This window comes from Dasypus novemcinctus, chromosome 6 (genome assembly GCF_030445035.2).
Source record: "Dasypus novemcinctus isolate mDasNov1 chromosome 6, mDasNov1.1.hap2, whole genome shotgun sequence".
NCBI classification, from domain to species: domain Eukaryota; kingdom Metazoa; phylum Chordata; class Mammalia; order Cingulata; family Dasypodidae; genus Dasypus; species Dasypus novemcinctus.
The window spans coordinates 4251997-4274703 of NC_080678.1; the positions used below are offsets into that span (position 1 = coordinate 4251997).

The following is a 22707-nucleotide window of genomic DNA, read 5'->3' on the forward strand; positions in this document are numbered from 1 at the left end:
TGGAAATGACAGATGAGAGAGAGCTGAATTCCTGATCAGGGGAGCTCTATCACATTCCCCAATGGAACAGCAACAATCCCCCAAGTGCAATGGTAAAGACCAATAAAGATGGATGGTCCAAGGAGGGCCCTTGATACTGATGGCTCCGATTATGAGCCTGTGTGCCTAAAACATGAACTATAGCTGTGAGGTGCCTAAGAGTTACCTCCTGAGAGCCTCCATGCTGCTCAAATGTGGCCATTCTCTAAGCCAAACTCAGCATGTAGATGTATTGCCTTCCCCCCAGCGTGGGACATGACTCCAGGGGATGAGCCTCCCTATCAAACACTAGCTGATGATGTAACTACAAAAAGACCATGAACAAAGAGGTCAACTCAGACCAGCAGAATATCTCAGCCTACATGTAATATCAGGTGTTAAAAAATGCATTTTGACCTTCAATAAAAGGGGGAAATGGCGAGGACTAATGAGTTTATATGGCTATGAGTCTCCAAAAAAGAGCCAGGAGGTCATCAGGGGGTGATGCTTATGCATGCCTCAGCAGGGTACCAGAGACAGCCAAGGTAGATGGAAACCCAGGTGCTGGTTCTCCTGAGGGCTGCAGCGACCCACAGGTTCTATGGTCAAGGCAGATGGCTCTGGAGTTCAGGGCCATGTCAGTTGGCCCTACTTTGGAGTTTGTGTTCCTAAGTGTGATGGAGTTGGACTCAGATGTGACCTTTCTACACATGCCTCTTCTGTCACTTTTACCAGACCTGTGGTTGGCATTTGGGTTGGTGTATACTCAGGAGACCTGAATCTCTGAACTGTCCATGTGACGGCCAGGTCCTGGGCCTCAGCAGCCTTGCAGCTCCTACCCTCTGGTTTCTTGGACTTACCCTGGCCAGCTGACAGGGAGGTGAAGAGGGTCAACCACCACACCAGGGAGCCAAGAGTGCCTACAGCTGCAAGCAGAAGAATTGCATCCATCATCCATGTGGAATCTAAGCCCCCTCATGAAGTAGAGGGGGACTGGACATAGCCATCCCAGGTCCACAAGATGGAGGAATAGAGTATGGATTAGAGTGGACTTACTGGTGTTCTGCTGGGGAACTACTGTGATTAGTAAGGGAAGAAATTGTAGTAGTGATATGGAGAGGGTGGCCATGGTGGCTGCTGATGGTCGGGAGAGGAAAGAAGAGCTATGGTGTGGGGGCATTTTCAGGACTTGGAGTTGTCCTAGGTGGTGCTGCAGGGACAGATGCTGGACGTTGTGTGTCCTATCGTGGCCCATTGGCTGGACTGGGGGAGAGTATGGACTACAATGTGGACCACTGCCCATGTGCTGCAGCAGTTCTCCAGAATGTATTCACCGGGTGCAGTGGATGTGCCACGATGATAGAAGAGTTTGTTGATGGGGAGGGGTGGCGTGGGTGGGGTGGGAGGTATATGGGAACCTCATATTTTTTTGAATGTAACATTTAAAAGAAAATTAAAAAAATGAAAAAAAAAGAAGCACCAAGAGACAGTCTGCACCACGAGCCCTTTGAACCCCTGGCCTTAACCCTTCTTGGCCGTGGGCACAGCCCTGCGTTGAAGGACGGAGGTCAACCCAACTTCAGACTCTCGTAAATGCCGGGTGCCCCTGGGGGGCCGGTGCTCCGGGGCAGGGGGTGAGCAGCTCCCGCTCTGTCAGGCCCTGGGGAGCTGGCGAGTGGCCCGGCTCGGTGCTGTGGCCCAGGAGGGGGGGCTGGTGGCTGCTGGAGTTGGGGCAGCATCGCCTGCACGTGGCCTGCCCGCCGGTTCCGGGGGTGATGGCAGCGCCGGTTCTTCTGGTGGCGTGGGATTCCTGGGGCCAGGCCTGCAGGCGCCTGGGTCTGCTGCGCACGGGACCCCGCTGCGTCCCCACCGCCCTGCGCGGCTGCCCCTTGGCCACTTAGGTTCCTAACCACGGAGTAGGTGCGCTCTGGAGACACAAGCAAAACCCGCGTCCCTGATGCTGTCTTGGTAGAAACGATTTTATTTAGAAATCCATACTGTGCGGCGTCAGGGCAGCATGCGGGCGGTCGTGCTTAAGCCGAAAGCCAGGGCGTCTCCCCACGGTGGAAGGGCTTGTCTGCGAGGGGCACGGGCTCTAGGTTTTGTGGCACTGCCTTTGTTAAATGCAAAATCGGCAGAACACAATCCTCATAGAAAAGCCTAAAAAAATGAGCCACTTCTGCATTGCCAGAAATGCCAGTTCCTCTTAGGTCACGCTGAAGCCGGCTGTAGAGACCCCGAGTGAACTGACACGGGAGAACCCACGCGGGCCCCACAGCGTCAGCGCTGTATCACAAGTGACACTTTCCCTGGTGGTCCCACTAGCTGGCTGCTGTAAAGAATCAGGAACTCTGAAGACACAAAAGAACGACCTAGGAGTAGTTGGCAGCGTGGCCAGAAGGGGGATGCCTGGGGCAGCCCCTCCGCGCACTGCTGACCCCAGCCCCCGGCTTGGGGGTCCTCTGCTCGCTGTGGAAACAGTGGCCCCAGGAAAGAGCCTGGACCAACTGAGGCAGCAAACTTCGTTTTCTCCTTTTGTTCCTAGAAAGCACGGGTGGCACTGGAAAGCTGAGGCAGCCCAGCAGCAAGGGTACGGGGGGTGGGGAGCCCCAAGAGCAGGAGCCCAAGGGGCCCGGGGGGTCCAGCGCACATGTTGGGGGAGGGGAATCGGGGAGCCCGGCAGGCGCTGGGGAGAGATGGGGGGGAAGCCCCGCAGTCACAGATGTGCGCATGCAGGTGCTAAGCCTGATGGGTGGTCCCGGGGTCCCCGGGCCAGCAGGAAGCCAGACGGGGTCCCCACTCCCTGCCCAGGCTGCACCTGTGAGGCAGCCGCTGCTGAGCGCCCCACCTGCTGCCAGGAGGCCCACACCTGGGCACACCTGCCTTGCCAGGGGCTGTCTGAGAGTGAGGGCTTTGGCACCCCGAAGGCTGCTTCCCCCGGCAGGGGCGGGCAAGCACGCAGTCTGCCTGGCCTGCCGCTCTGCACCTCCACTTCCTGACCCTGAGTTTCTGGGGGTTCCTGGCATGGTGCTCACGCCCCCGGGATGGGCCTGGGACCTCGCAGGCCCGTTCAGCCCCCGCTCCCCTCCTGCAGGCCTGGGGGTGCCTCCTCTGATGCCGCAGGCACCGCGTCGCCACGCGGGCTCGGGGCTCCGGGAGCACAGCAAGCAGGGGCTGTGGGGAGGGGCTCCTTCTGCCCCACTGCCTCCCCCCGGGTGGTCCTCGTTGGGACTCGGTCGCCCGGGCCCGTCTGCACTACTGGAACGTCGCCTTCATCCTGCGCAGCTTGTCCTGGATCTTCCGCGAGTGCTTCTCGCTGGCGACCTGGTGGAAGTTGGTTCTGTTGTCCGCAGCTAAAATGGAGACGTCGGCGCCGCTGAAGCGGGCGATTCTCTGCCGGAGGCAGGACTGCAGCTTGGGGTCGGGCGCGAACGTGTACGGGTTGTCCTGGAAGGCGTGGACCTGGCTCGCCACCTTGGCGATGTTCCTTGTTGGGAAAGAACAAAACGGCAGTTTGCACAAGCGGCAAGCGTGGAACTAACACCACCAGCCATTTCAAAGCACGGGGCTACAGGGTGGGTTTCTCCCTTCTTCACTCAGGGCCGAACCTCCCTGCATTACTTAGGTTTGTCCATCTTCTCTTCATCCCACAAATATTTATTGAATCTCCCAGGCCCTGGCTGGTGCTGAAGATGCGGCCCAGGCCAGCCTCTGGGGCTGCGCAGTGTAGAGAGAAAGGAGCAAACCAGGCCTGAGCTGTGGGATGTAGACGCCGGGCGCCGTGGGCAGGACAGCTGTGTGAGGCGGTGCCAGGGGTGTTTACACCGGGCATTGGCAGGCACTCCACATCTGGGCTTGCTTCCCCGGAGAGCCGGTGGCTCAACACCCCGTGACGGGATATGGCCCAAGGGACCTGGAACTTGGCAGCTGGAGCACGCCATGCTGCCAGGTGGTGGCAGTTCCCATGGTTTTGGGTGAAGACGACAGGTCTGAATGCTACTGTTTTTTGTTGACTAAGAGGTAAACGAGTGAGTGTGCCCAGGTGAAAGGTAGGGCCCCTGCCCACGCTCCTTTGGGAGCGTGCTATTGCAGTCGCTTCCTAATTTCTCTTTTGCTTTTGTGGGTTTCTGGTTTCTTGCAGGTTTCTTGGCATTGGACCCCTTTTGGCTCCCCTGACTCTGGGGCAGAGGCAGCCCCGTGGAGCCACTAGCCAGCCCCTGTTGGTGTGGACGAGGACAGGGGAGGAGCCCAGCAGGCTGGGGGCTGTTGGAGCCAGGCTGGCCGGGGTCCTGGGAAACATCGGGATACCCAGAGGGCCATCTGGGAAATGGCTTGTGGCAGTGGAGCCCCCCAGTCCCCATGGGGCCAGGGCCGTGGTGTAAACCCAGACTTCCAACCTGTGTCCCGGATGCCGGGAGGGTGGGTGGGAGCCCTGGTGAATGGGGCAGCGGATATGCAGACCCCCAGGGTGGGTGAGGGCCCGAGCTGGGGAAGGCACGGACGGCACTGGGTGGGGGGCCTGGGGTGCAGCAGGCGGGAGTAGGTGGGGGGAGAGCCCAGAGGTGTGCCTGCAGCCTGTCCAGGAGGGGCTCATGGTGACTATTACAAAGGTGCAGATGCCCAGGGAGATGGGTGAAGGGGGGACGGGGTGGGGCTTAGGGCCCTGGAAGTGCTGGGACGCTGGGCACTGTGGAGGAGGAGAGGCTGGCAGAGGGAGGAGGGATGGGCCAGGCGTGTCACCTGTGCTCCATCCACTTGGCGCCCAGCTCCCCCTCACCTGAGCTTGCTCCACCTGGCACCCAGCTTCCCCTTACCTGCCCTTGCTCCACCTGGGTGCCCAGCTCCCCCTCACCTGAGCTTGCTCCACCTGGGTGCCCAGCTCCTCCTCACCTGAGCTTGCTCCACCTGGCACCCAGCTTCCCCTTACCTGTCCTTGCTCCACCTGGGTGCCCGGCTCCTCCTCACCTGAGCTTGCTCCACCTGGGTGCCCAGCTCCTCCTCACCTGAGCTTGCTCCACCTGGCACCCAGCTTCCCCTTACCTGCCCTTGCTCCACCTGGGTGCCCAGCTCCCCCTCACCTGAGCTTGCTCCACCTGGGTGCCCAGCTCCTCCTCACCTGAGCTTGCTCCACCTGGCACCCAGCTTCCCCTTACCTGTCCTTGCTCCACCTGGGTGCCCGGCTCCTCCTCACCTGAGCTTGCTCCACCTGGGTGCCCGGCTCCTCCTCACCTGAGCTTGCTCCACCTGGGTGCCCGGCTCCTCCTCACCTGAGCTTGCTCCACCTGGGTGCCCGGCTCCTCCTCACCTGAGCTTGCTCCACCTGGGTGCCCGGCTCCTCCTCACCTGAGCTTGCTCCACCTGGCACCCAGCTTCCCCTTACCTGCACTTGTTCCACTTTGGGCTCAGTTTCCCCCTTACCTGTGCTTGGTCCACTTGGGGCCCAGCTTCCCCTCACCTGTTCTTTTTCCACCTGGGGCCCAGCTCCCCCTCACCTGAGCTTGCTCCACCTGTGGGCCCCGTTGGTCATGGTGAAGCCCCCTGTCTCCAGCTGCTGGATGTGCATGGCCAGGAGGCGGGCCGAGGGCAGGGTGGGGTGGGCCCGGAACCGCCGCCCCTCCATCAGACACAGGCTGTCGCTTTTCAGGAACACCTGCAGCCCACGGGGCGGGGGGCGGGGGAGGCAGGTCGGGGGCGCCCCAGACGGGGGCACTGCCCCACCGCCTGGGGCTGCCGGACCCCCTGGCGTGCCTCCGGGCGGACGCCTCTGTGGGTTATCAGGTTCTCGGCTGTGCGTCCAGGTCGGGACGCCTTCTGCGTGCTCCCGGCGCGGCGCGCCCCTTCCTGCTGCGCTTTGGGGAAGACCCGGCAGGCAGCTGCAGAGCCGGGGCCTGGCTGAGAGGACCGGACAGACGGCCACCCCGTCTGCGCTGAGGCGGGCAGAGAGGGCCGCGGCGGCTCCCAGCACCTGGGCGGCCCGTTGGTGGCGCGCCCGCAGCGCTGGGTGTCGGCTGCCGTGTGACGGCACAAAGCTCCACGCCTTGTTTTGGGAAACGCCTGATCCATGAAACGTAAACGTTTCATTCACCCCACGATTCCCCCCCCCCCCCCCCGCCCCGCATGTGTGACGGGGAAGCAGCTGCTGGCCTGGAGCCTTCTGTCCAGCCTCCGGGCTCCTGTGCCGGGAGGTCAGCCCTGCAGGCTGGGTCCTGCAGCCCCCACCCCTCGCGCAGCCCCCATAGGAGACGGCCCGGTGCTGGCACGGAAGCCAGATGGGTATGGCTCTGCCCCGCCCAGCTCCGCAGGCTGCGCACATCCAGGTGTCCCCGGACTCGGCACGTCCCGAAAGGCTGGGCCAGGCGAGTGTGCCTTGGGGGTGTGCAAAGCCCCCGCGGGTGCGGCTCCCAGCAGCCTGGGGGGCCTTCCTACCTCCACGGCTTTCAGCTCCTCCATGACTTCAGCAATCTTGGCGGGTAAAATCCTCCAGGCCTAAAACGGAAGTGCTGGTGAGACCCCCGTGGCCGCGCCATCCCCAGAGCGCTGGCGCGGGCCAGCCTCACGCCCTGCGACCCCGCGCCCGCGCCCCCCCACCTCCCACCCCGTACCTGTTCCCCCTGCCCTGCGCCCCCCACCCCTCATCCCTGCCCCGCACCCCCCGCCCCGCCGCCCTGCCACCCTGCCAGCATGGCCCATCCCCTGCGTGGCCCCCTGGGGGCACGCACGGGGGCCTGCCTGACGACCAGGTGCTCCAGGCCGCCCAGGATCTGCATGGCGGTCGCGAAGTCCCTCTGCTCGTAGCAAGACTTTGCAATCAGCAGAAATTTGGACAGCAAATTCACCTGCAACTGGAACGAGAAAAGGGCACGTGCGGAGCCTTCCGGGCTAAAAGAACGAGGACAGCAGGCTTTGCGAACCTGGCGGAGCAGTCCGGCTTTGAGGGGCTGCACAAGGGGGGCTGGCGGCTCCTGGCCCTGGGGGGCGGGGAAGACCGCGCCCAAGTCTCGGGAGGTGCGTGGGATTTTGTTTTTCTCTTCACTGTGCACTTCGTTTTTCTTTACTTGATGACGTGCTGCTCGGCCCTAATGTTCTCACGTGACAGTGGAGGGCCAGGCTTTGCTGTCATGGCCCAAAGCCTCGAGGACTGAGGATGACCAGCGTCACCTAAGCTAAAGGCCAAGCTGGCAGGTGCGAGTGCGAACGTCCCCCCTCAGGGCTGGTGGTGCTCTGGAGGGAGAACATCAGGTGAGAAAGGACACAGGCCCGGGCCCAGCTCCCCACCTGCTGGGCCGGCAGGCGTCAAGCAGCAGGAGGGCTGCGGCCTCTGGGACCCCGGCCCAGCTGCGCCCTGAGATGCGCCGGGTCCCCTCGGGTCCCGTGTCCGTGAGTGTGGCGCGGGGCTGGATTCTATTTCTGTCTTTTGCCCATGGGGATGTAAACGTTCACCCTGACAGCAACGGGGAGCCTTGTTCCGGTGAGGCCACGGGCTCCTCCCAGGGGCTGCAGGACCCCGTCCAGAGCGGAGAGGCCTACGGAGACCTGGCTGCAGGAGGGGCTGCAGGACCCCATCCAAGTCCCCACCTGCCCTGCGGTGCTGCCCCCAGGGCTCAGGACGCGCTGCTCTAGGGGCAGACGGTGACCAGGACGGGCACTGCCCTTGAGCGCGGGAGGGGCCGCCAGGCTCTCATCCCAGCCCTGGATGCAGCTCCACACGGCATGTGGGGGTAGCCCTGGGCCATGTGTGTGTGAGCACGTGTGTGTGCATGAACATAGTGTGTGCAAACATGCGTACGAGCGTGAACGTGCATACAAGCATGTATGAGTTAGTGTGCGCAAGTGAGCATGTGTAGGCACGTAAGTGAGCGTGTGTGAATGAACACGTTTGTGAGCATTAGCGAGCATGTATGAGCGTGTTAGCGTGTACGTGTTAGTGTGTGCATGTTAGCATGAGGAGTGAATAAGCATGCGTGAGCACGTTAGCACATGCATGTGTTAGTGTGTGCTGAGTTAGCACGTGTTAGTGTGAGCATGAGTGAACATGTGAGCACATGAGCATCTGCATGGGTGTGAGTGGGTGTGCACAAGTGCGCGCCTGTGCACGCTCTGCAGGCGCCGAGGCCCGTCCTGAGGTGGGTCTGGACACAGCAGGCACCCGTGAGTGGACGGCCCGAGCCTGGGAGGGGGGGCCCACCCTGAGAACTGGACGCTGGGTCAGGGGCTGCTGTGCGCAGCGGCCACGGCGGCGCCTCTTTCACCTCTGTCCTCGCTCTGGTGCTGAAGGACACGGGGACGCGACTCCTGGCATTTGACCTGGCTGGTGGCAGAGGGTCTCGCCCCAGCTTGGCAGAGGCCCCAGCTTGGCAGAGGCCCTGGTGGCCGGTGGCAGGTGGGCTGGGTGCCCCGCCCTGGGAGAGGGCGCGCGGAGGTGCCCACCTTAGGGCTGGAGCAGGTCACGATCTCGGCGGCCACCCAGGTGCTGACGTCATCCGCGTTTCTCAGCAGCTGCAGCAGGTACCTGTCCTGCGTGTAGTTCGGCAGGAATAAGCTGCAGGCTTTCGCTGTCACCGCATCGGGGGCGATGGCTCTACAACTGGAGATGGGGACAGGCGTCAGCGGCGCACACGGGACGTGGTGCAGGGCAGCGCACCCAGGACTGTCCGAGGAGCCCCTGCAGCTCCGGGGCCGGCGGGCTCTGCTGTCCTCGCCCTCCCAAGGAGGCCCCACGCCCGGCAGGCCCCCGGCAGCCCTGGCAGGGGGCTGTGAACGGGGACAGGCATCCGGCTCCGGGGTCCTGGCTGTGGCTACCAGGCCCTGGCCACTCGTGTCGAGGGGACGCCTGCGCCCCTCCGGGGGTGGGCACCGGGAAACGGCAACTGTCCCCTGCACAAACCCCCTTGAAGACCCTCCCCCCAGCACCCGTGTCCGGGGCTCCCTGGCAGGCCCGAGCGGAGACCCCCCCCAGCCGGCACCCACCCCGCCGGGTGTTCTCGCCATGGGCACAGACTGGGGGCTTACTTCGGAACGGGTGCACTCTTGTCCATGACGCCCAAGGCCCTCGAGTTCAGAAAGTGGACGGGATGGCACTTCTGGAACAGCTCCTGCCGGGACAGGGACACGGAGGCGGCCCTACAGGCACGTCCCGCCGGGACCCCGGAGGCTGCGTGGGTGGGGGTGGGGGCGGGAGGGGGCGTCTGGGTCACAGGCAGCCCGGGGGCGGGGCGGGGCGGGAGGGTCCCGCAGGCCGCGTGGCGGCTGCCCGCGCACCTGCTGCAGCAGCGTCAGCTGGCTGGAGAGCTGGTGGGTGCTGCACTGCGTGAGGAAGCAGGGTCCCTTCTCGCCGCCCTTGGCGTAGGGCCCATAGAACTCCTCCAGGAAGCAGGGCTTGGGCAGCGCCGACGCGATGCTGTACTGGCGCTCCTTGGGGTGTCCCGGCACCAGCCCGCTGCCCTTGGGCAGCCTCCAGGAGAAGCTCTGCAAGGCGGGGCCGGCGCTGGGGGCCTCGCCACAGCCGTGTGGGCTTTTCCCCGGGGCCGGGAGCCAGGCCCTCCCGCTGCGGCCATGCCGGCTCACAGCCGCCCTCCTGTCCTTCCAGGGGACCCCCCGGACAGCTGCTGGGGCCAGGGCACCCCCAGGTATTCCTGAAAAGGCCACCTCCCAAGCCACTTCCTGACCGTGGTTTCTTTCACCTGGGCATCAGGTGGAAGAAAGTTCCAGAGGCTCAGGAGGGTGAAGGACCTGCCTCGGGGCAGCACTTGGCTGCACCCCCCAGCCGGCCCTGTGAGGGCGGGAAAGCAGCCCCCCGTGGGGTTGGTGTCACGGGGAGTGTGTGTGCACGTGTATGCCCACACCTGTGCGTGTGTGAGCGTTGTGTGTGTGCACCTGCCTGTGTGCAGAGCACGTCCGACCTGGGGGGCCCTGAGAAGGCCCCACCTTCCGGGAGAGGCCGTCCTCTGAGAGCCGCTTGCAGAGGGCGTTGAGGGGCCTGGCGTCCTCCTCGGCCTCCTTCGGGTCCTCCAGGCGCGCCCCGTCGCCCCGCAGCCCCGTGTTCACCTCCAGGAGGGCCAGCAGGCGTTCCGCGTAGCTGTCCAGGGGCCTAACCTAGGAGGCGTGCCGTGACCCGGCAGCCCACGCTGGCCTGCACCCCACCCCTGTGTCTGCGTGCCCTGCGCCGCCTCCCCTGTGTCCAGGCGCCCCACGCTGCTTTCCCCCATGTGTGCGCCTGCACCACTCCCCCTGTCCCTGGGCGCCCCACGCCGCCTCCCCTGTGTCTGCGGCACCACCTCCCCCGTGTCCGGGCGCCCCGCGCCGCCCTCCCTGCCGGGAGGCACCTTGTCAGAGATGAAGGCCTCGAGCCTCCCCAGGAGCCCTGCGTTGTGTGTGAAGTCGACAGTGTAGCAGTCCTCCACCCAGGCCTGCAGCAGGCAGAAGCTCCGCTTGTAGATCTTGGTGAAGGTCGAGGAGGGGTCCTGGTGGGCTCTGGAGAGGGACGGCAGGGCCCGCGCTGCACGGGGTCTGCCTGTGGTGGAAGGCCGGCCTGGCCGCCCTCTCCGCTGTGGCCGGTGCCCGGGGATGGGTCTCTGCAGTGGCCCAGGTGCCGGGTACCTGCACAGGGTGCCGCTGATCCTGTCCAGGAGGAACTGCAGGAAGTCGTGGGGGGTGCAGAAGTACCGGAAGGTGTACAGGAACTGCTGCACGTAGCCCTCCAGGAAGGCATCGCTGCGGGGGCAGGGGGCGTCCAGCTGGACCACACGCGCCCCTGCAGCGTCTCACACAGGACGAGCCGCCACAGCCTCCTGCTTCCACCCCTGCGTGTGAGCGCCCGGGCCGCACCCTTCGGCCGCTCATAGGGTGTGCAGGAAGGGGCTGGGGGGCTCCTGGTGCCCTGTTAGTGCCCTGGGGTGTGCACGTGTGCCACGAGGCACACGGCGGCCGCGGCCTCGCAGGGCTTCTGGCTGCCCAACTCCACCTGGGTGTGCGCGGGCTTGAGTGTGCGGTGTGGTCACAGGTGTCCTGGGGGGGCGGCGCACGTCCCCGACATCTGAGCTCCCACCCGTCCGAGGGCGGGGCCTTGGCAAAGGCTCGGCCCCGTGGGTAGGGCCTCACACGGCACCCACCCCAGCACACACACCGACACACCCAGGGCACGTACACTGTTAACACGCCCACCGCACACACACTGACACCCCACTGCACACGCTCACACTAACACCACTAACAGCACACAGGCACACTCACCAACAACACCGCACACGTGCACACACCGACAGACGCTGGTAACACACCCACCGCACTCTGCACACACTGGTAACACTCCCACCGCGCACACATGGAGCACAGCACCGCACTCCCTCACCCCCACTCGCGGCCTGAGTCCTGCTGGGCGTCCCTGCCCCGGCGGTGGTCCTGGCATGAGCAGCCCCCATTGGGAGAGCGGGGGTGGGAGCTAAGCAGCCACTCGGGGAGCTGTGCAGGGGGTCTCCAGCCGTGAAGAGCACTCGCTCCTGACTGACCCTCCGTGTCCCTTGCTGGCACCTGCGAGTCAGAGCTGGGTGCTCTTCAGCTCAAGGGGAGACCCGGGGCTCCCAAGTGGGGCCGCCACCCTCCGGCTGGGAAGGCCGTCTGGCCCGCCCCGCTGGGCGCACCCGGAAGTGGCCGAGGTGAGGGGGCCAGGGGAACGAGGAGGGCGTGTGGTGCCCCCAGCGCCCGGGCATGTGCCAGTGGAGAGGAGCCTTCCCCGCAGCGGCTGCCCCCAGAGCCGCGGCACGTGCATCAGGCGACAGTGCGCGCGGTTCGGAGCGCCCGCCGGCCCCAGGCCCACTCAGACCGAGGTCACCTCGTGCCATGTGCACCTGGGTGGGCCTGTGGCTCTGGGGCTACGCCGGCCTGGAGCTGGGCCAGGGAGGCCCAGGGCAGACCACCGAGGCTGCCTCCCCGGCCACAGCTCTTTCCAGGTTAAGAACTGCCGGCGCGGCCAGAGGAGGGGAGGGAGCCTTGCGCCCCGGCTCCTTTCTCCCGAGCACGGGGGGCTGCCTGGCCCTGAGAGGGCCCTGGCCTCGAGCGGGGGCCCCTGACCCCTGGGCACCTGGCTGGAGCGGCCGCACCTGGAGTACAGGTAGGCCATGAGCCCCAGCGGCGTGCCCGCCTGCAGGACGCGCGCCTTCCTCTGCCGGCTACCGCAGGGGTGCTTGTTGACGTTGTAGAAGACGAGGGACGAGGACTCGTCCAGGGGGCTGAAGTCCAGGGTGTCACAGGGCGCGGCCGCGATGTTCACGATCACCGGGAGGGCGCACGGCTCCAGGCCCCACCGCTCGGCATACAGGACCTGGGGGGACGGCGGGGTCAGCCACGTGGGGGACCTGCAGGGCACGGCACATGGAGGACATGGGAGCCTGCGGGGCACAGTGTGTCAGGGCACGGGAGCCTGTGGGGGGCACGGCACATGGGGGGGCACAGCATGTGGGGGACACAGGAGTCTGTGGGGCATGATGTGGGGTTATGGTGTGTGGGGGGCACAGGAGCCTGTGGGGACACAGGAGCCCATGGGGGGTATGGCACAGGATGTGGGGGACACAGGAGTCTGTGGGGCATGCCGTGGGGGCATGGTGTGTGGGGGGCACGGGAGCCTGTGGGGACCCGTGAGCCTGTGGGGGCACGGCACATGGGGGTACGGCACATGGGGGCATAGCATGTGGGGGGGCACAGGAGCTTACGGGCATGCCGTGGGGGCATGGCGTGTGGGGGTACGGGAGCCTGTGGGGGGCACAGCACATGGGGGGCACGGCGTGTGGGGGGCACAGGAGCCTGTGGGGCATGGCGTGTGTGGCACGCGTATGGGGACACGTATGTGGTAATCCTGCACAGCCCGGAGCGGCTCGGCTCCTCAGGGTCTCGGCCCCGTGTCGGCGTGGGGCTCACGGGGCTGTTTGCGGCAGGGCCCTGCCCGGGTGTCGGCGGGCGCAGCGGCCCCGTGCGTGCCTGCAGGTACTTCTTGACCAGCCCCAGGAACTGCACCCTGGACTTCATCTCCTCCAGCTGCCCCCTCAGCTTGGGCAGCATCGTCTTCACCTCGGAGCCTGCAAGGAAGGCAGCGCTGGCGCGGGGCGGGCCGGGGCCCTGCTGCGCCGAGGGGTGCCCGGCCCCGCGACCCGCCGCCACGCCGCGCCACGCCGAGGGGACACCTTTGTTCCGCTTTTCCTTCTGCAGGAGCTTCTGGTAGAACTTGAGGGTCTTCCGGTAATTTCTTTTCTCTATCATGAGCTGCTGCTCCAGCTCCTGGTGGAGACACAGAACGGAGACGGTGCGGCCGTGCCCCCCCAGCTCGGGACACGGCCCCCGGCCCCCGTGTGGGACAGAGCCGCCAGCGTGGGGCAAGGTGCCCCGCGCCCCAGGAGGAGATCTGCGCAGAAGGAGGGCCCGGGACGGGGAAGGGGCCCGGCCCAGAGATCAGGAAGCGACTTCTCACATTGGGAAGGAGAGTCCACCGCCCGCCCTTTAAGGACGGGGTGTTGCTCCTTGCTAGGCGACTCCCCAGGAGCCAGCTCCCGGCAGCCCCCCAAGGTCAGCCGAGGAGGCGCGGGGAGAGCACGTGGGGAAACCGGGACGGCAGCCCCCCGAGGTCAGCCGAGGAGGCGCGGGGAGAGCACGTGGGGGAACCGGGACTGCACGTGGCGGCCCCCGCCCCCAGCCTTGGACCTGGCCCTGCCCCACGGGTCCCCCCTCCTGAGCCTGCTGTTCTAGAGAGTTCTCTGACAGTCTGGCCATTTAAGAGGAGGAGAGTCTTGGGAAAAGGAGGCAGTGCTCCCGCCCTCTCTTGAATTAGGTAGATGCTGGGGGCTGCCCCCACGTGGTCGCCCGGGTGCCCCTGCTCTCCTGCGCCGACGGCCCCCTCCCCGCATGGGGCTCCTGGTCCTGGAGCTTAGCCTGGGCCAGGGTGCAGGGGCCCCGGCTCCTGGCAGCGGGGTCTCCAGGCCCAGGTCAGCCAGGGCTGGGATGCAGCCGCACATCGGGGAGAGGCCTGAGAGGATCCTTGGCCAGCTGAGGGAGGAGCACCCCTCGTTCCCGGGACGGTCTGAGCACCTGCTCACCGGCCACCAGGCCACCAGGCCCAGCCCTGGCCCACCAGGCCACCAAGTCCACCAGGCCACCAAGCCCACCAGGCCCACGAGGCCCACCAGGCCCAGCCCTGGCCCACCAGGCCACCAAGCCCACCAGGCCCACGAGGCCCACCAGGCCCAGCCCTGGCCCACCAGGCCACCAAGCCCACCAGGCCCACGAGGCCCACCAGGCCAGCAGGCCCACGAGGCTCAGCCCAGCCACCAGGCCATCAGGCCACCAGGCCCACCAGGCCCATGAGGCCACCAGGCCACCAGGCCCACTAGACCACCAGGCCCAGCCCTGGCCCACCAGGCCACCAGGCCCACCAGGCCACCAAGTCCACCAGGCCCACCAGGCCACCAGGCCACCAGGCCCAGCCCGGCCCACCAGTCCCGGTGGCCTAGGGCCCGCCCCTCAGGTCCCCTCCTGGGCGAGCACATGGGCTGGTCCCTGCTCCTCTTTCTAAAGGTCAGGTGTGGCCAGAGCCCAGAGGTGGCCCCTCTGTCCAGGAGCACGGATGCAGCCACGCCCAGCTGTGACCAGGGCCACCTGGGAGGTAATGGGGAGGGGTCCTGGGAGGCTGGGGGTCCACGCAGGCTGGGCTCTGACCTCTGGGTGCGTCTTCACCTGCTGAGCTGGAGACCCGGGGTGGGGGTGGAGGGGAGTGGAGGGGTGGGCCCAGAAGGGCTTTTCTGCAGCAGGCACAGTGAGGGGCTGGCCTTGGGGGTCAGCGGGCGAGAGAGGAGGGGGCAGGCCGCAGGCCCCTCGGGAGGGGACACGTGATCTGAAAGCTGTTGGGCTCCAGGGTCTCAGTCTGAACTTGAATCAGCTCAAATCCAGACTCTTTCCCTTCAGCTCGTCTGCCTACAGCTCACTTGGCTTTATTATTTATTATGCAGTATTTATTTTTGAGCAAATCTGCAAATGAAAATTATTGAAATCTTTTAATCTCCTCTAGTGATTTTAATGAAAACACAGTTCAGGTGGCGGTCAGCCCCAGAATGCTGGTATTTTAGCCAAAACACTGACTGGCTCCGCAGACTCCAGGGGCAGCGGTGGGGGCGGGGCCTGCGCAGAGGGAGCAGCTAGGAAGTCCCTCTGCCAAACGTCCCCTCCCTGCGGTCTCCAGACCCTCCCCCAGCTCAGCAGTCCTCAGTGGGGGGGCTGCCCCCCCAGGGCACTGCCCAACCAGCTCGTGGGCGCTTTCCAGGTGCAGATTTGGAGTCTAGCGGTTTTGTGCCTTCGTGCTTCTCTGATTATCTGGAGCACACTCAGTGGTCCAACAACAGGCGTGAAACCGGGGCTGACAGCTCCAGCCCAGCCCCACTGGACAGCTCCCGACCGAGCGGGGGCACCTCCCCAGGGCGAGCAGGACAAATGGAAAGCAGCGTCACTCCTTGGCTGTGTGCCTCAGCGCCCTTCCTCTAAAAGCGAGGCTGCCCCCCTTGGTGGGGTGCCGCCATGGAGCCCACCGAAGCCCCTGCTGCGCGGGACCCCGCTGGGGAGCCCGGACCCCCTAGCCGCCTCCAGAGGGGGAAGCGGATGCCGCTGTCGTTTGAGATGCGTCCAGAGTGCTTTCTCCAAACGTGGAGCGCAGGACACGGCGGCTGGGCCACGCCTTCTGCACACTGGGGGTGCAAAGGTGGGGAGGAAAGAGCCGCGGGGCGACCCCGCACATGAGCGACCTGCGGAAGCCTGAGCTCCACGCTGCTGGAGGCGGCGCTGTCCGTGTGGACATGCCGGGCTTCGGGCTCCCCGGCGGGGCCACATGGGTCCCCGAGATGAACCCTGTGGGCGGGCGCCGCTGTTCCTGGGACGTCCTGCACCCCGTGCCCGCCCCAGCCCCAGCCCCCAGCCTGCCCTCTCGCGTGTCCTCAGCAGAGCTGCCTGTGGCCTGGCCTCCCAGCCCAGCCGAGCTTATGTGGCAAACCACGAGGCTGTTGTGAGTTCAGCCCCTGCGGGTGGCACCCGGGTTCCCCGCTGATCTGACTCCTGGGTGGCCATCAGCACTGCTGCTTTATTCCGTGGCTCGGGTTGCTCCAGCCTTGGTCCCCAGGGGCTCTGTCCGTCAGCTCCTGTGTGACCTTGACTGGCTGGGCACTTGGGTTGCACTTTCTGAGCATGTCCAGAAGCTCCTGCCCCACCTGGACCTGCTATTCCCTGAGCCCTGGCACTCGTGGCTGCTCGTGGCGCTTGTGGCACTTGTGGCTTCTCGTGGCACTCGTGGCTGCTCAGGGCACTTGTGGTGCTCCTGGCTGCTCATGGCACTCGTGGCTGCTCATGGTGCCTGGGTTTGCTCGTGGCTGCCCGTGGCGCTCATGGCTGCTCATGGCACTCGTGGCTGCTCATGGTGCCTGGGTTTGCTCGTGGCTGCCCGTGGCGCTCGTGGCTGCTCGTGCTGCTTGTGGTTGCTCGTGGTGTCCTTGCCTCTGGGCCCTCAGTGGACAGAGCCAGAGGTGCATCTTTCCTACCACCCTCTTGTTCAGCAGCTTCCAGGTAGGCGCCAGCTGTCCGTGGGCCTCTCAAAGCCACGGACGATGCCTGCGCCTTCTCGTGACCTCAGACGTCGGCCACTTCTGGGGCGGGGAACCCCACCGTCCAGGGCCTGTCCTGAGGGCGCCCCTCACTGCAGGCGTTCCCGCCCCAAGGACGGCCTGGCCTGGAATCCCCTGGCTGCAGCAGCGTGGGTGCTGACCAGCCCTTCCCCTCGCCAAGCGTGGGCTGCTGCGCAGGCTGCGTGCTGGAGCGCGAGGTCTGTTGCGGCTGAGCCAGAAGAGCTGGGGGGGGGGTGGCGTTAGCCCTGCGCGTGCCCCTGGCCTCTTGGCCTGGACTAGGCAGGTGGGTGGGCCAGCACCCCCTGCCCTCACTGCATTTTTTGTCCTGGGAAAGGGCACCCCAGGTGGAGGTGTCCTGGGGATGTTTGGAGATTCCAGGGGGCCGGGGGATGGGGGACAGAGCCAGGCCCGCCGGCAGCCCGGGCACCTCAGGGCCACGGGGGTGAAGCCGCTGGGAGGCCCAAGTCGGGGTGCAGTGGGGTCCTCCGGGGCCCCAGGAGCCCCCCTGCCCTCGGCCTGCGGCTGCACCTCACCCTCTCTGCCTCCCCTCCCTGTGGCCCCCTGCGCGACCCCTGCCTCTTAGGAGGGCTCCAGGCGCTGGACTCGGGGACTTTATTCTGAGGTCACAACGATGCCGGCCCACTGGGTCGAGCCCCCCAGCGCGCGCCAGCCCTTGTCTTCCCACTGGAGGAAGTCCAGGGCCGTGGCACGTGCAGGGGGTGGCCATGCGCCCCTGCCGGATGTGGACCCTTTCGGCCTGGCCGCTATCGGGGGCCACGCCCCTCCTTCCACGCACCGGGAAGCAGCACCCTCCAGAGAGTGCAACCCACGGCCCCCACGTTTGGAAGAGCAGGTGCCTGTCCTGGGCTAGGAGAGGGCGGGGCTCGGGGCGATAGGACCCTGAGCTTCCTGGTAGCCACGAGGACCCCCTACCCTCCAGGAGGACTCCCTACCCTCCAGGAGGACCCCCTACCCTCCAAAGGGGCTCAGAGGGACCGGTGGCCGGCGTGCATCCATGGGCTGTGGCTTAGAGGCCACAAGCGGTGAGTGGGACCAGCAGACGCAGAGCACATGGGGGGCGCCCACAGGGGGCTCTGGGGATGCGCCAGGGCCTGGGGGGCTGCAGCCCAGTTACAGCACTTGGTCTGGAGGGCCCTGGTCTGGGGGGGCCCTGGTCTTGGGGGGCCCTGGTCCCGGGGGGCAGGGGTCTGTGTGCAGCCTCGAGCCCAAGTCCTCTGGGGCGTCCTGCCCAGCCAAGGTGGGCCGGGCCTGGCTGGACCCAAGGCTCCGTGTCTCCCCTGCTCCGTGGACGTGGCTTCTCGGGCTGCCCCTGACCCCGGGATCATGACGTGCCGGAGGAGGCTGACCCCAGGGTCCAGCCGGACAGGCTGCCATGGGCCGGACCCCGGGGGTTCTTGCATCTGACAGGACACTGGTTTGAGAGCCTGTCTGCCTCGGCCGGGACGCGCTGCCGGACTGACCACAGCCGCCACTGGTACCTGTGCCGGCCGACGCAGAGCGAGGCGCTTCCTCCCCACCTGAGCCCCCCGGGGAGGGCGCCTGGCCCAGGAGGGGCCGTGAGGGGCTCTGAGGCTCGCCGCTGCCCCCGCGCCTGAGGGAGAGGGGTCTCTGCCTGGACAAGGGCCTCGCCACGTGGCTCGTGCGGCTCCACAGCACTCCCGGGGCCACGGCGCCACCCCAGCCCGCCACGGGCCGCGGCCGCAGGACTCACTGGGCGCTGGGCCTCTGCGTCCGGGCCCCCACCGGCCGTGGGCCGGCCCAGCTCCTCTGCATACTTGTGGACGTCAGCGCCGAAGCAGTCAGCCTCGTAGAAGGCGCTGCTCCAGCCCGGGCTGCAGCTCTGCCCCTCGGCCCCCGGCCGCCAGGTCGCCGCTCCCCGGGCCCGCGTGGCCTCCGGGGGGCCCGCGTCCCCGCTGCGCTGCCGGCTGCCTCCGGCCACGGGCGGCTGCTCCTTCTCAGCTCGGAGGGACTTCTGGGACCGAAAGCCCACCTCAAGGTTTCCCCGCGACAGCGCGTCGGAGCCCACGTCTGTGGGCGGGCAGGGGGCTCTGGTGACGCGGGCGGCTGCCGGCCCCTCTCTCCCTGTAAAGACAGACCCGGGTTATTGGGCCAGCCTGCCCTGGCCACCCAGCGTGGGGACACGAGGCCTCAGGGGCATCGGGGCGGGCCTGGGCCCGCAGGGGAAGCTTGGGTGCCCCCGATCGGGTGTCATGCGGGGGGAAGCACAAATCCATGTGTTTTAACGTGTTTGCGTGACGATGCAGTAGGAGGAAAAATGAAATCCCACCTTGGACCGATGATCAGAGGAGGTGATGGGACTTTTTTTTTTTTTAAGATTTATTTTTTATTTCTCTCCCCCCACCCACAGTTGTCTGCTCTCCATGTCCATTTGCTGTGTGTTCTTCTGTGACCACTTCTATCCTTATCAGTGGCACCAGGAATCTGTGTTTCTCTTTGTTGCGTCATCTTATGTCAGCTCTCCGTGTGTGCAGCGCCACTCCTGGGCAGGCTGAACTTTCTTTCGCGCTGGGCGGCTCTCCTTATGGGGCGCACTCCTTGCATGTGGGGCTCCCCTACGCGGGGGACACCCCTGCGTGGCACGGCACTCCTTGCGCGCATCAGCACTGCGCATGGGCCAGCTCCACATGGGTCAAGGAGGCCAGGGGTTTGAACCTCGGACCTCCCATGTGGTAGGCGGACGCCCTAACCACTGGGCCAAATCTGCTTCCCTTGATGGGACTTTTTGTCTCTGGACATTCTCCTTCTGCTTGTTTTTAAACTTTTATTTATCTTTAATTGAGGTAAAATATGCACAAGAATCACTTTAACCATTTTGAGTGGACGGTTCTTTGATGTTAAGTGCAGACAACACTGTGTACTTTCACCATGAAAACGCTGCTCGTTTGGCGATCGCTCCCTGCCCTTCCCACCCACGCACCACTCTGGAGCTTCGTGTTTGCGTATCTGCTTATTCTACACGCTCCGTGTGAGAGGACCACACCATGTCCTTCTGCCGGCTCGTCCAATGCATGCTGTCGAGGCTCTTCCCTGCAGTGGCAGGTGCCAGCACTGCCCTCCACGCTGCTGTGAGGTTGACGGCCAAGTGCTGGCCTGATGTGAACCCGCGGACGGCGTCTCCCCTGCCGGCAGCTAGAGCCAGCCACGGGACTGCCCCCAGCAACGGAGAAGATCCGTCCATCGGCCGGAGGGGGACCCGGACTGCCCGGCAGCCACAGGAGGATGTCCACCTCCGCTCCAGCCGGCTGACTCCTCCTGGGATCTGGGGGACCCCAGCGGAGTTCCCAGCCTGCAGCCTGCCCTACGGGATGCGGACCCGCCAATCCCACGGTCTCGGGAGCCAGTCTCTATGCTAAACTCCACTATGCATGCACACACGTATCGTGCCGGGCTGCTCCCCTGGAGAGCCCTAAAACATCCGGAAACACCCCAGTTCAGCAGTTGTTCCGGTGGAGGGACTGAGCCGTGGAACGTCCTGCGCTGCCACCTTCCCGTAGTCCTGTTTGTTTGTGTCCTTAATTTCTAAAATTTACCAACGCTCCACACCCACCGGGGGCACAGCTCCCTTCCCCTTCTCGTGACCTGTAACCTGTCTCCATGACTTCGCCCTTTCAGGTATTTCACATAAGCGGGATTGTACATTTGTCCTTCCGTGTCTGGCTGTTCTCACTCTACACGGCGTCTTCACGCTTCGTGCGTGCCGTGACATGCGTCAGAGCTTCGCTCCTCACGGCTGCACACCATCCCGCTGTGTCCACACGGCCCTCTGTCCATCACCCACCCACTGGGCGCCTTCCACCGTGTGGCAGCTGGGAGCCGCGCTGTGGGGACACTGGTGGACAGCCTCTGCTTTCGGCTCTTTCTGGTTTACCCCTAGAAGGGACTGCTGGGCCATGTGGTAATCCCGTGGCTGACTTCCGAGGAACCGCCCAGCTGTCTTCCCCAGCGACTGTGCTGCTCTGAGCTTGGATGGTTGCGCACACAGCGGGGAGGGCGGAAACGGCCCCTCCACTCGCCCTGGCTCCGGCCGTCCCTGGGCTCCTGCTGGCCCCCTGCCCCTGGTGCCCTTACAACGAGCCAGCTCTCCCCCTGCACAGCGTGCGTCGGCAGAGCCCCGGGACCCCTGGTGCGCAGGCGTCGTCAGGGGCCTCACCCGGGCTTCCCCGGCCACCAGGCAGCATTGTGGGGTCTGGTGGCAAAGGGACGGGGCCCGGGTTTGCTCAGATGGTGTCTCGCTCTTGCCAGCGCCCCGTGGACCGTCATGCCCTGAGCCCATGGCGGTGGCTCCAGTGGACACGGCCCCTCATGCACAGCCACCCCCACTGCCTCAGGCTGTCCGGCTGAGCTGGGATGCTGGGCCACGGCCTCGTACACCAGCCACGCAGGCTTTCTAGGGCATGTGTGCCAGGACGAGGCAATGCGGCCGCGCCGTCACCGGGCCGCTCCCGGAGGACGTGAGTGCCTCTGCCCCAGCCCCCGCTGCCCCCAGCCCCCGCTGCCCCTAGCCCGCAGCCCCCACTGCCCCCGCTGCCCCCAGTCCCTGCAGAGGCGCCTTGAGGAAGCCGCCAGAGCCTCCAGCACAGGCCCCCGGGGATGGCCGGCCGTGCCATCCCGGGGCTTCCCAAAGGCGGAGAAGACCCCAGCGCGTGCCACCCACAGGCTGCTGTGCCCCCGGAACCCCCACCCCCGCCGACTGTTGGCAGAGCCAGGTGTGACGGGGGACCCCTCGGCTCCCCGGGGCCCGCCGGGGCGCACTGGCTCTTACCTGCGCCGCGCAGCGATGGCCTCTGGCTGGACAGTGTGCAGCCGCTCGGCATGCCCGCTGGGAAGCGCCACTCAGGCTGTGACCCCGCCGCCTCCGAAGCGCTGGTGGGCAGAAGGGGCGTTTCAGCCACCCCTGTCCCCGAGGGCCCCCCATGGCCCCCCACCTCTCCCCACTCCGCCCCGTTCCTCAAGACACGGTCCTGGGCTGTCGTCCTCGGGGCTCTGGGTCTTTCTGTCCTCGGGGCTCCGTGTTGGAGCCCACCGTCTAGGCCGACCCTCTCGGCCCCCCACCCCCACCAGCGCTTCCTGCTTCCGGAAGGACCCCTGCCCTGCCCCCCTCAGGCAGCCCCCCGAGAGGGCGGTGAGGTGGACCCCGGCCGGGGCCAGCCCTGCCCGCGGGGGCACTCGCCTGCCGGGGGGCGACGCTGTCCCGTTCACCACTTTGAAGAGGCTCTGCAGGAGTCTGTCGCCCCAGTACAGGTCGCAGAACTTCTCCGACACGGCCCCGCAGAAGGTGGCGAAGCTGAGGCCCCTGAGCGCGTAGATGTACTCCCCTGTCCAGAGAGCCGCGGTGAGGCGCCCTCCGGGCCCGCTGTCCCCGCCGACGAGGCCCGGCCCACGTCCCCTTAGTCTCGGGAGCTGGGGGTGGGTAGCGGGGGGGGGACCCTGGGCTCTGGGGAGGGGCTGGACCCCAGGGAGGGGAGCTGGGGGGGACGGCGAGGGGGGAGGTGGGTGGGGGTGGGTGGCCGGTCACCTGAGCTCTGAGGCTTCCTGCCGGGGGTCTTTGGGCGCCCACTCTGGAACCCCTAAAGCCTGGCCACACCGCTGCGCCCTTGGGAGCGCTTCCAGCTGCTGGGCCGTGTGTGGCAGCGGACGCCTAAGGCGGCCTTCCTTGGCTGTGGCTGCCCCCAGCGCTGCCCCCAGTGCCCCCAGCGCAGCCCCTGTGTCCCCAGCGCTGCCCCCCAGCGCCCCCAGCGCAGCCCCCAGTGCCCCCAGCACCCCCCAGCGCTGCCCCCAGCACCCCCAGCACAGTCCCCGTGCCCCCAGCACCCCCAGCGCTGCCCCCCAGCGCCCCCAGCGCAGCCCCCATGTCCCCAGTGCTGCCCCCAGCGCCCCCAGCACCCCCCAGCGCTGCCCCCCAGCGCCCCCAGCACAGCCCCCAGTGTCCCCAGCACCCTCCAACCCAGCCCCCAGCACCCCCAGCGCAGTCCCCGTGCCCCCAGCACCCCCAGCGCTGCCCCCA

The 22707-nt window shown here is 66.2% G+C and overlaps 1 protein-coding gene across 1 annotated transcript in view; it reads right to left on the reverse strand.

The window, feature by feature from the left end:
- Nucleotides 1-1983: 1983 nt before the first annotated feature.
- KNDC1 (kinase non-catalytic C-lobe domain containing 1) overlaps nucleotides 1984-22707 on the reverse strand; it is a 65443-nt gene continuing 44719 nt past the window's right edge. Inside the window, exons 16-31 of the mRNA XM_058299469.2 lie at nucleotides 21874-22018; nucleotides 21466-21566; nucleotides 18394-18764; nucleotides 13191-13284; nucleotides 12988-13085; nucleotides 12114-12334; nucleotides 10615-10728; nucleotides 10341-10488; nucleotides 9943-10110; nucleotides 9277-9483; nucleotides 9028-9110; nucleotides 8446-8602; nucleotides 6738-6860; nucleotides 6445-6504; nucleotides 5511-5668; nucleotides 1984-3505 (exon numbers count right to left, since the gene is read on the reverse strand). Coding sequence (XP_058155452.1) covers nucleotides 3274-3505; nucleotides 5511-5668; nucleotides 6445-6504; nucleotides 6738-6860; nucleotides 8446-8602; nucleotides 9028-9110; nucleotides 9277-9483; nucleotides 9943-10110; nucleotides 10341-10488; nucleotides 10615-10728; nucleotides 12114-12334; nucleotides 12988-13085; nucleotides 13191-13284; nucleotides 18394-18764; nucleotides 21466-21566; nucleotides 21874-22018 — 2480 coding nt within the window. The 3' untranslated portion in view covers nucleotides 1984-3273. The remainder of the gene's footprint in view (nucleotides 3506-5510; nucleotides 5669-6444; nucleotides 6505-6737; nucleotides 6861-8445; nucleotides 8603-9027; nucleotides 9111-9276; nucleotides 9484-9942; nucleotides 10111-10340; nucleotides 10489-10614; nucleotides 10729-12113; nucleotides 12335-12987; nucleotides 13086-13190; nucleotides 13285-18393; nucleotides 18765-21465; nucleotides 21567-21873; nucleotides 22019-22707) is intronic.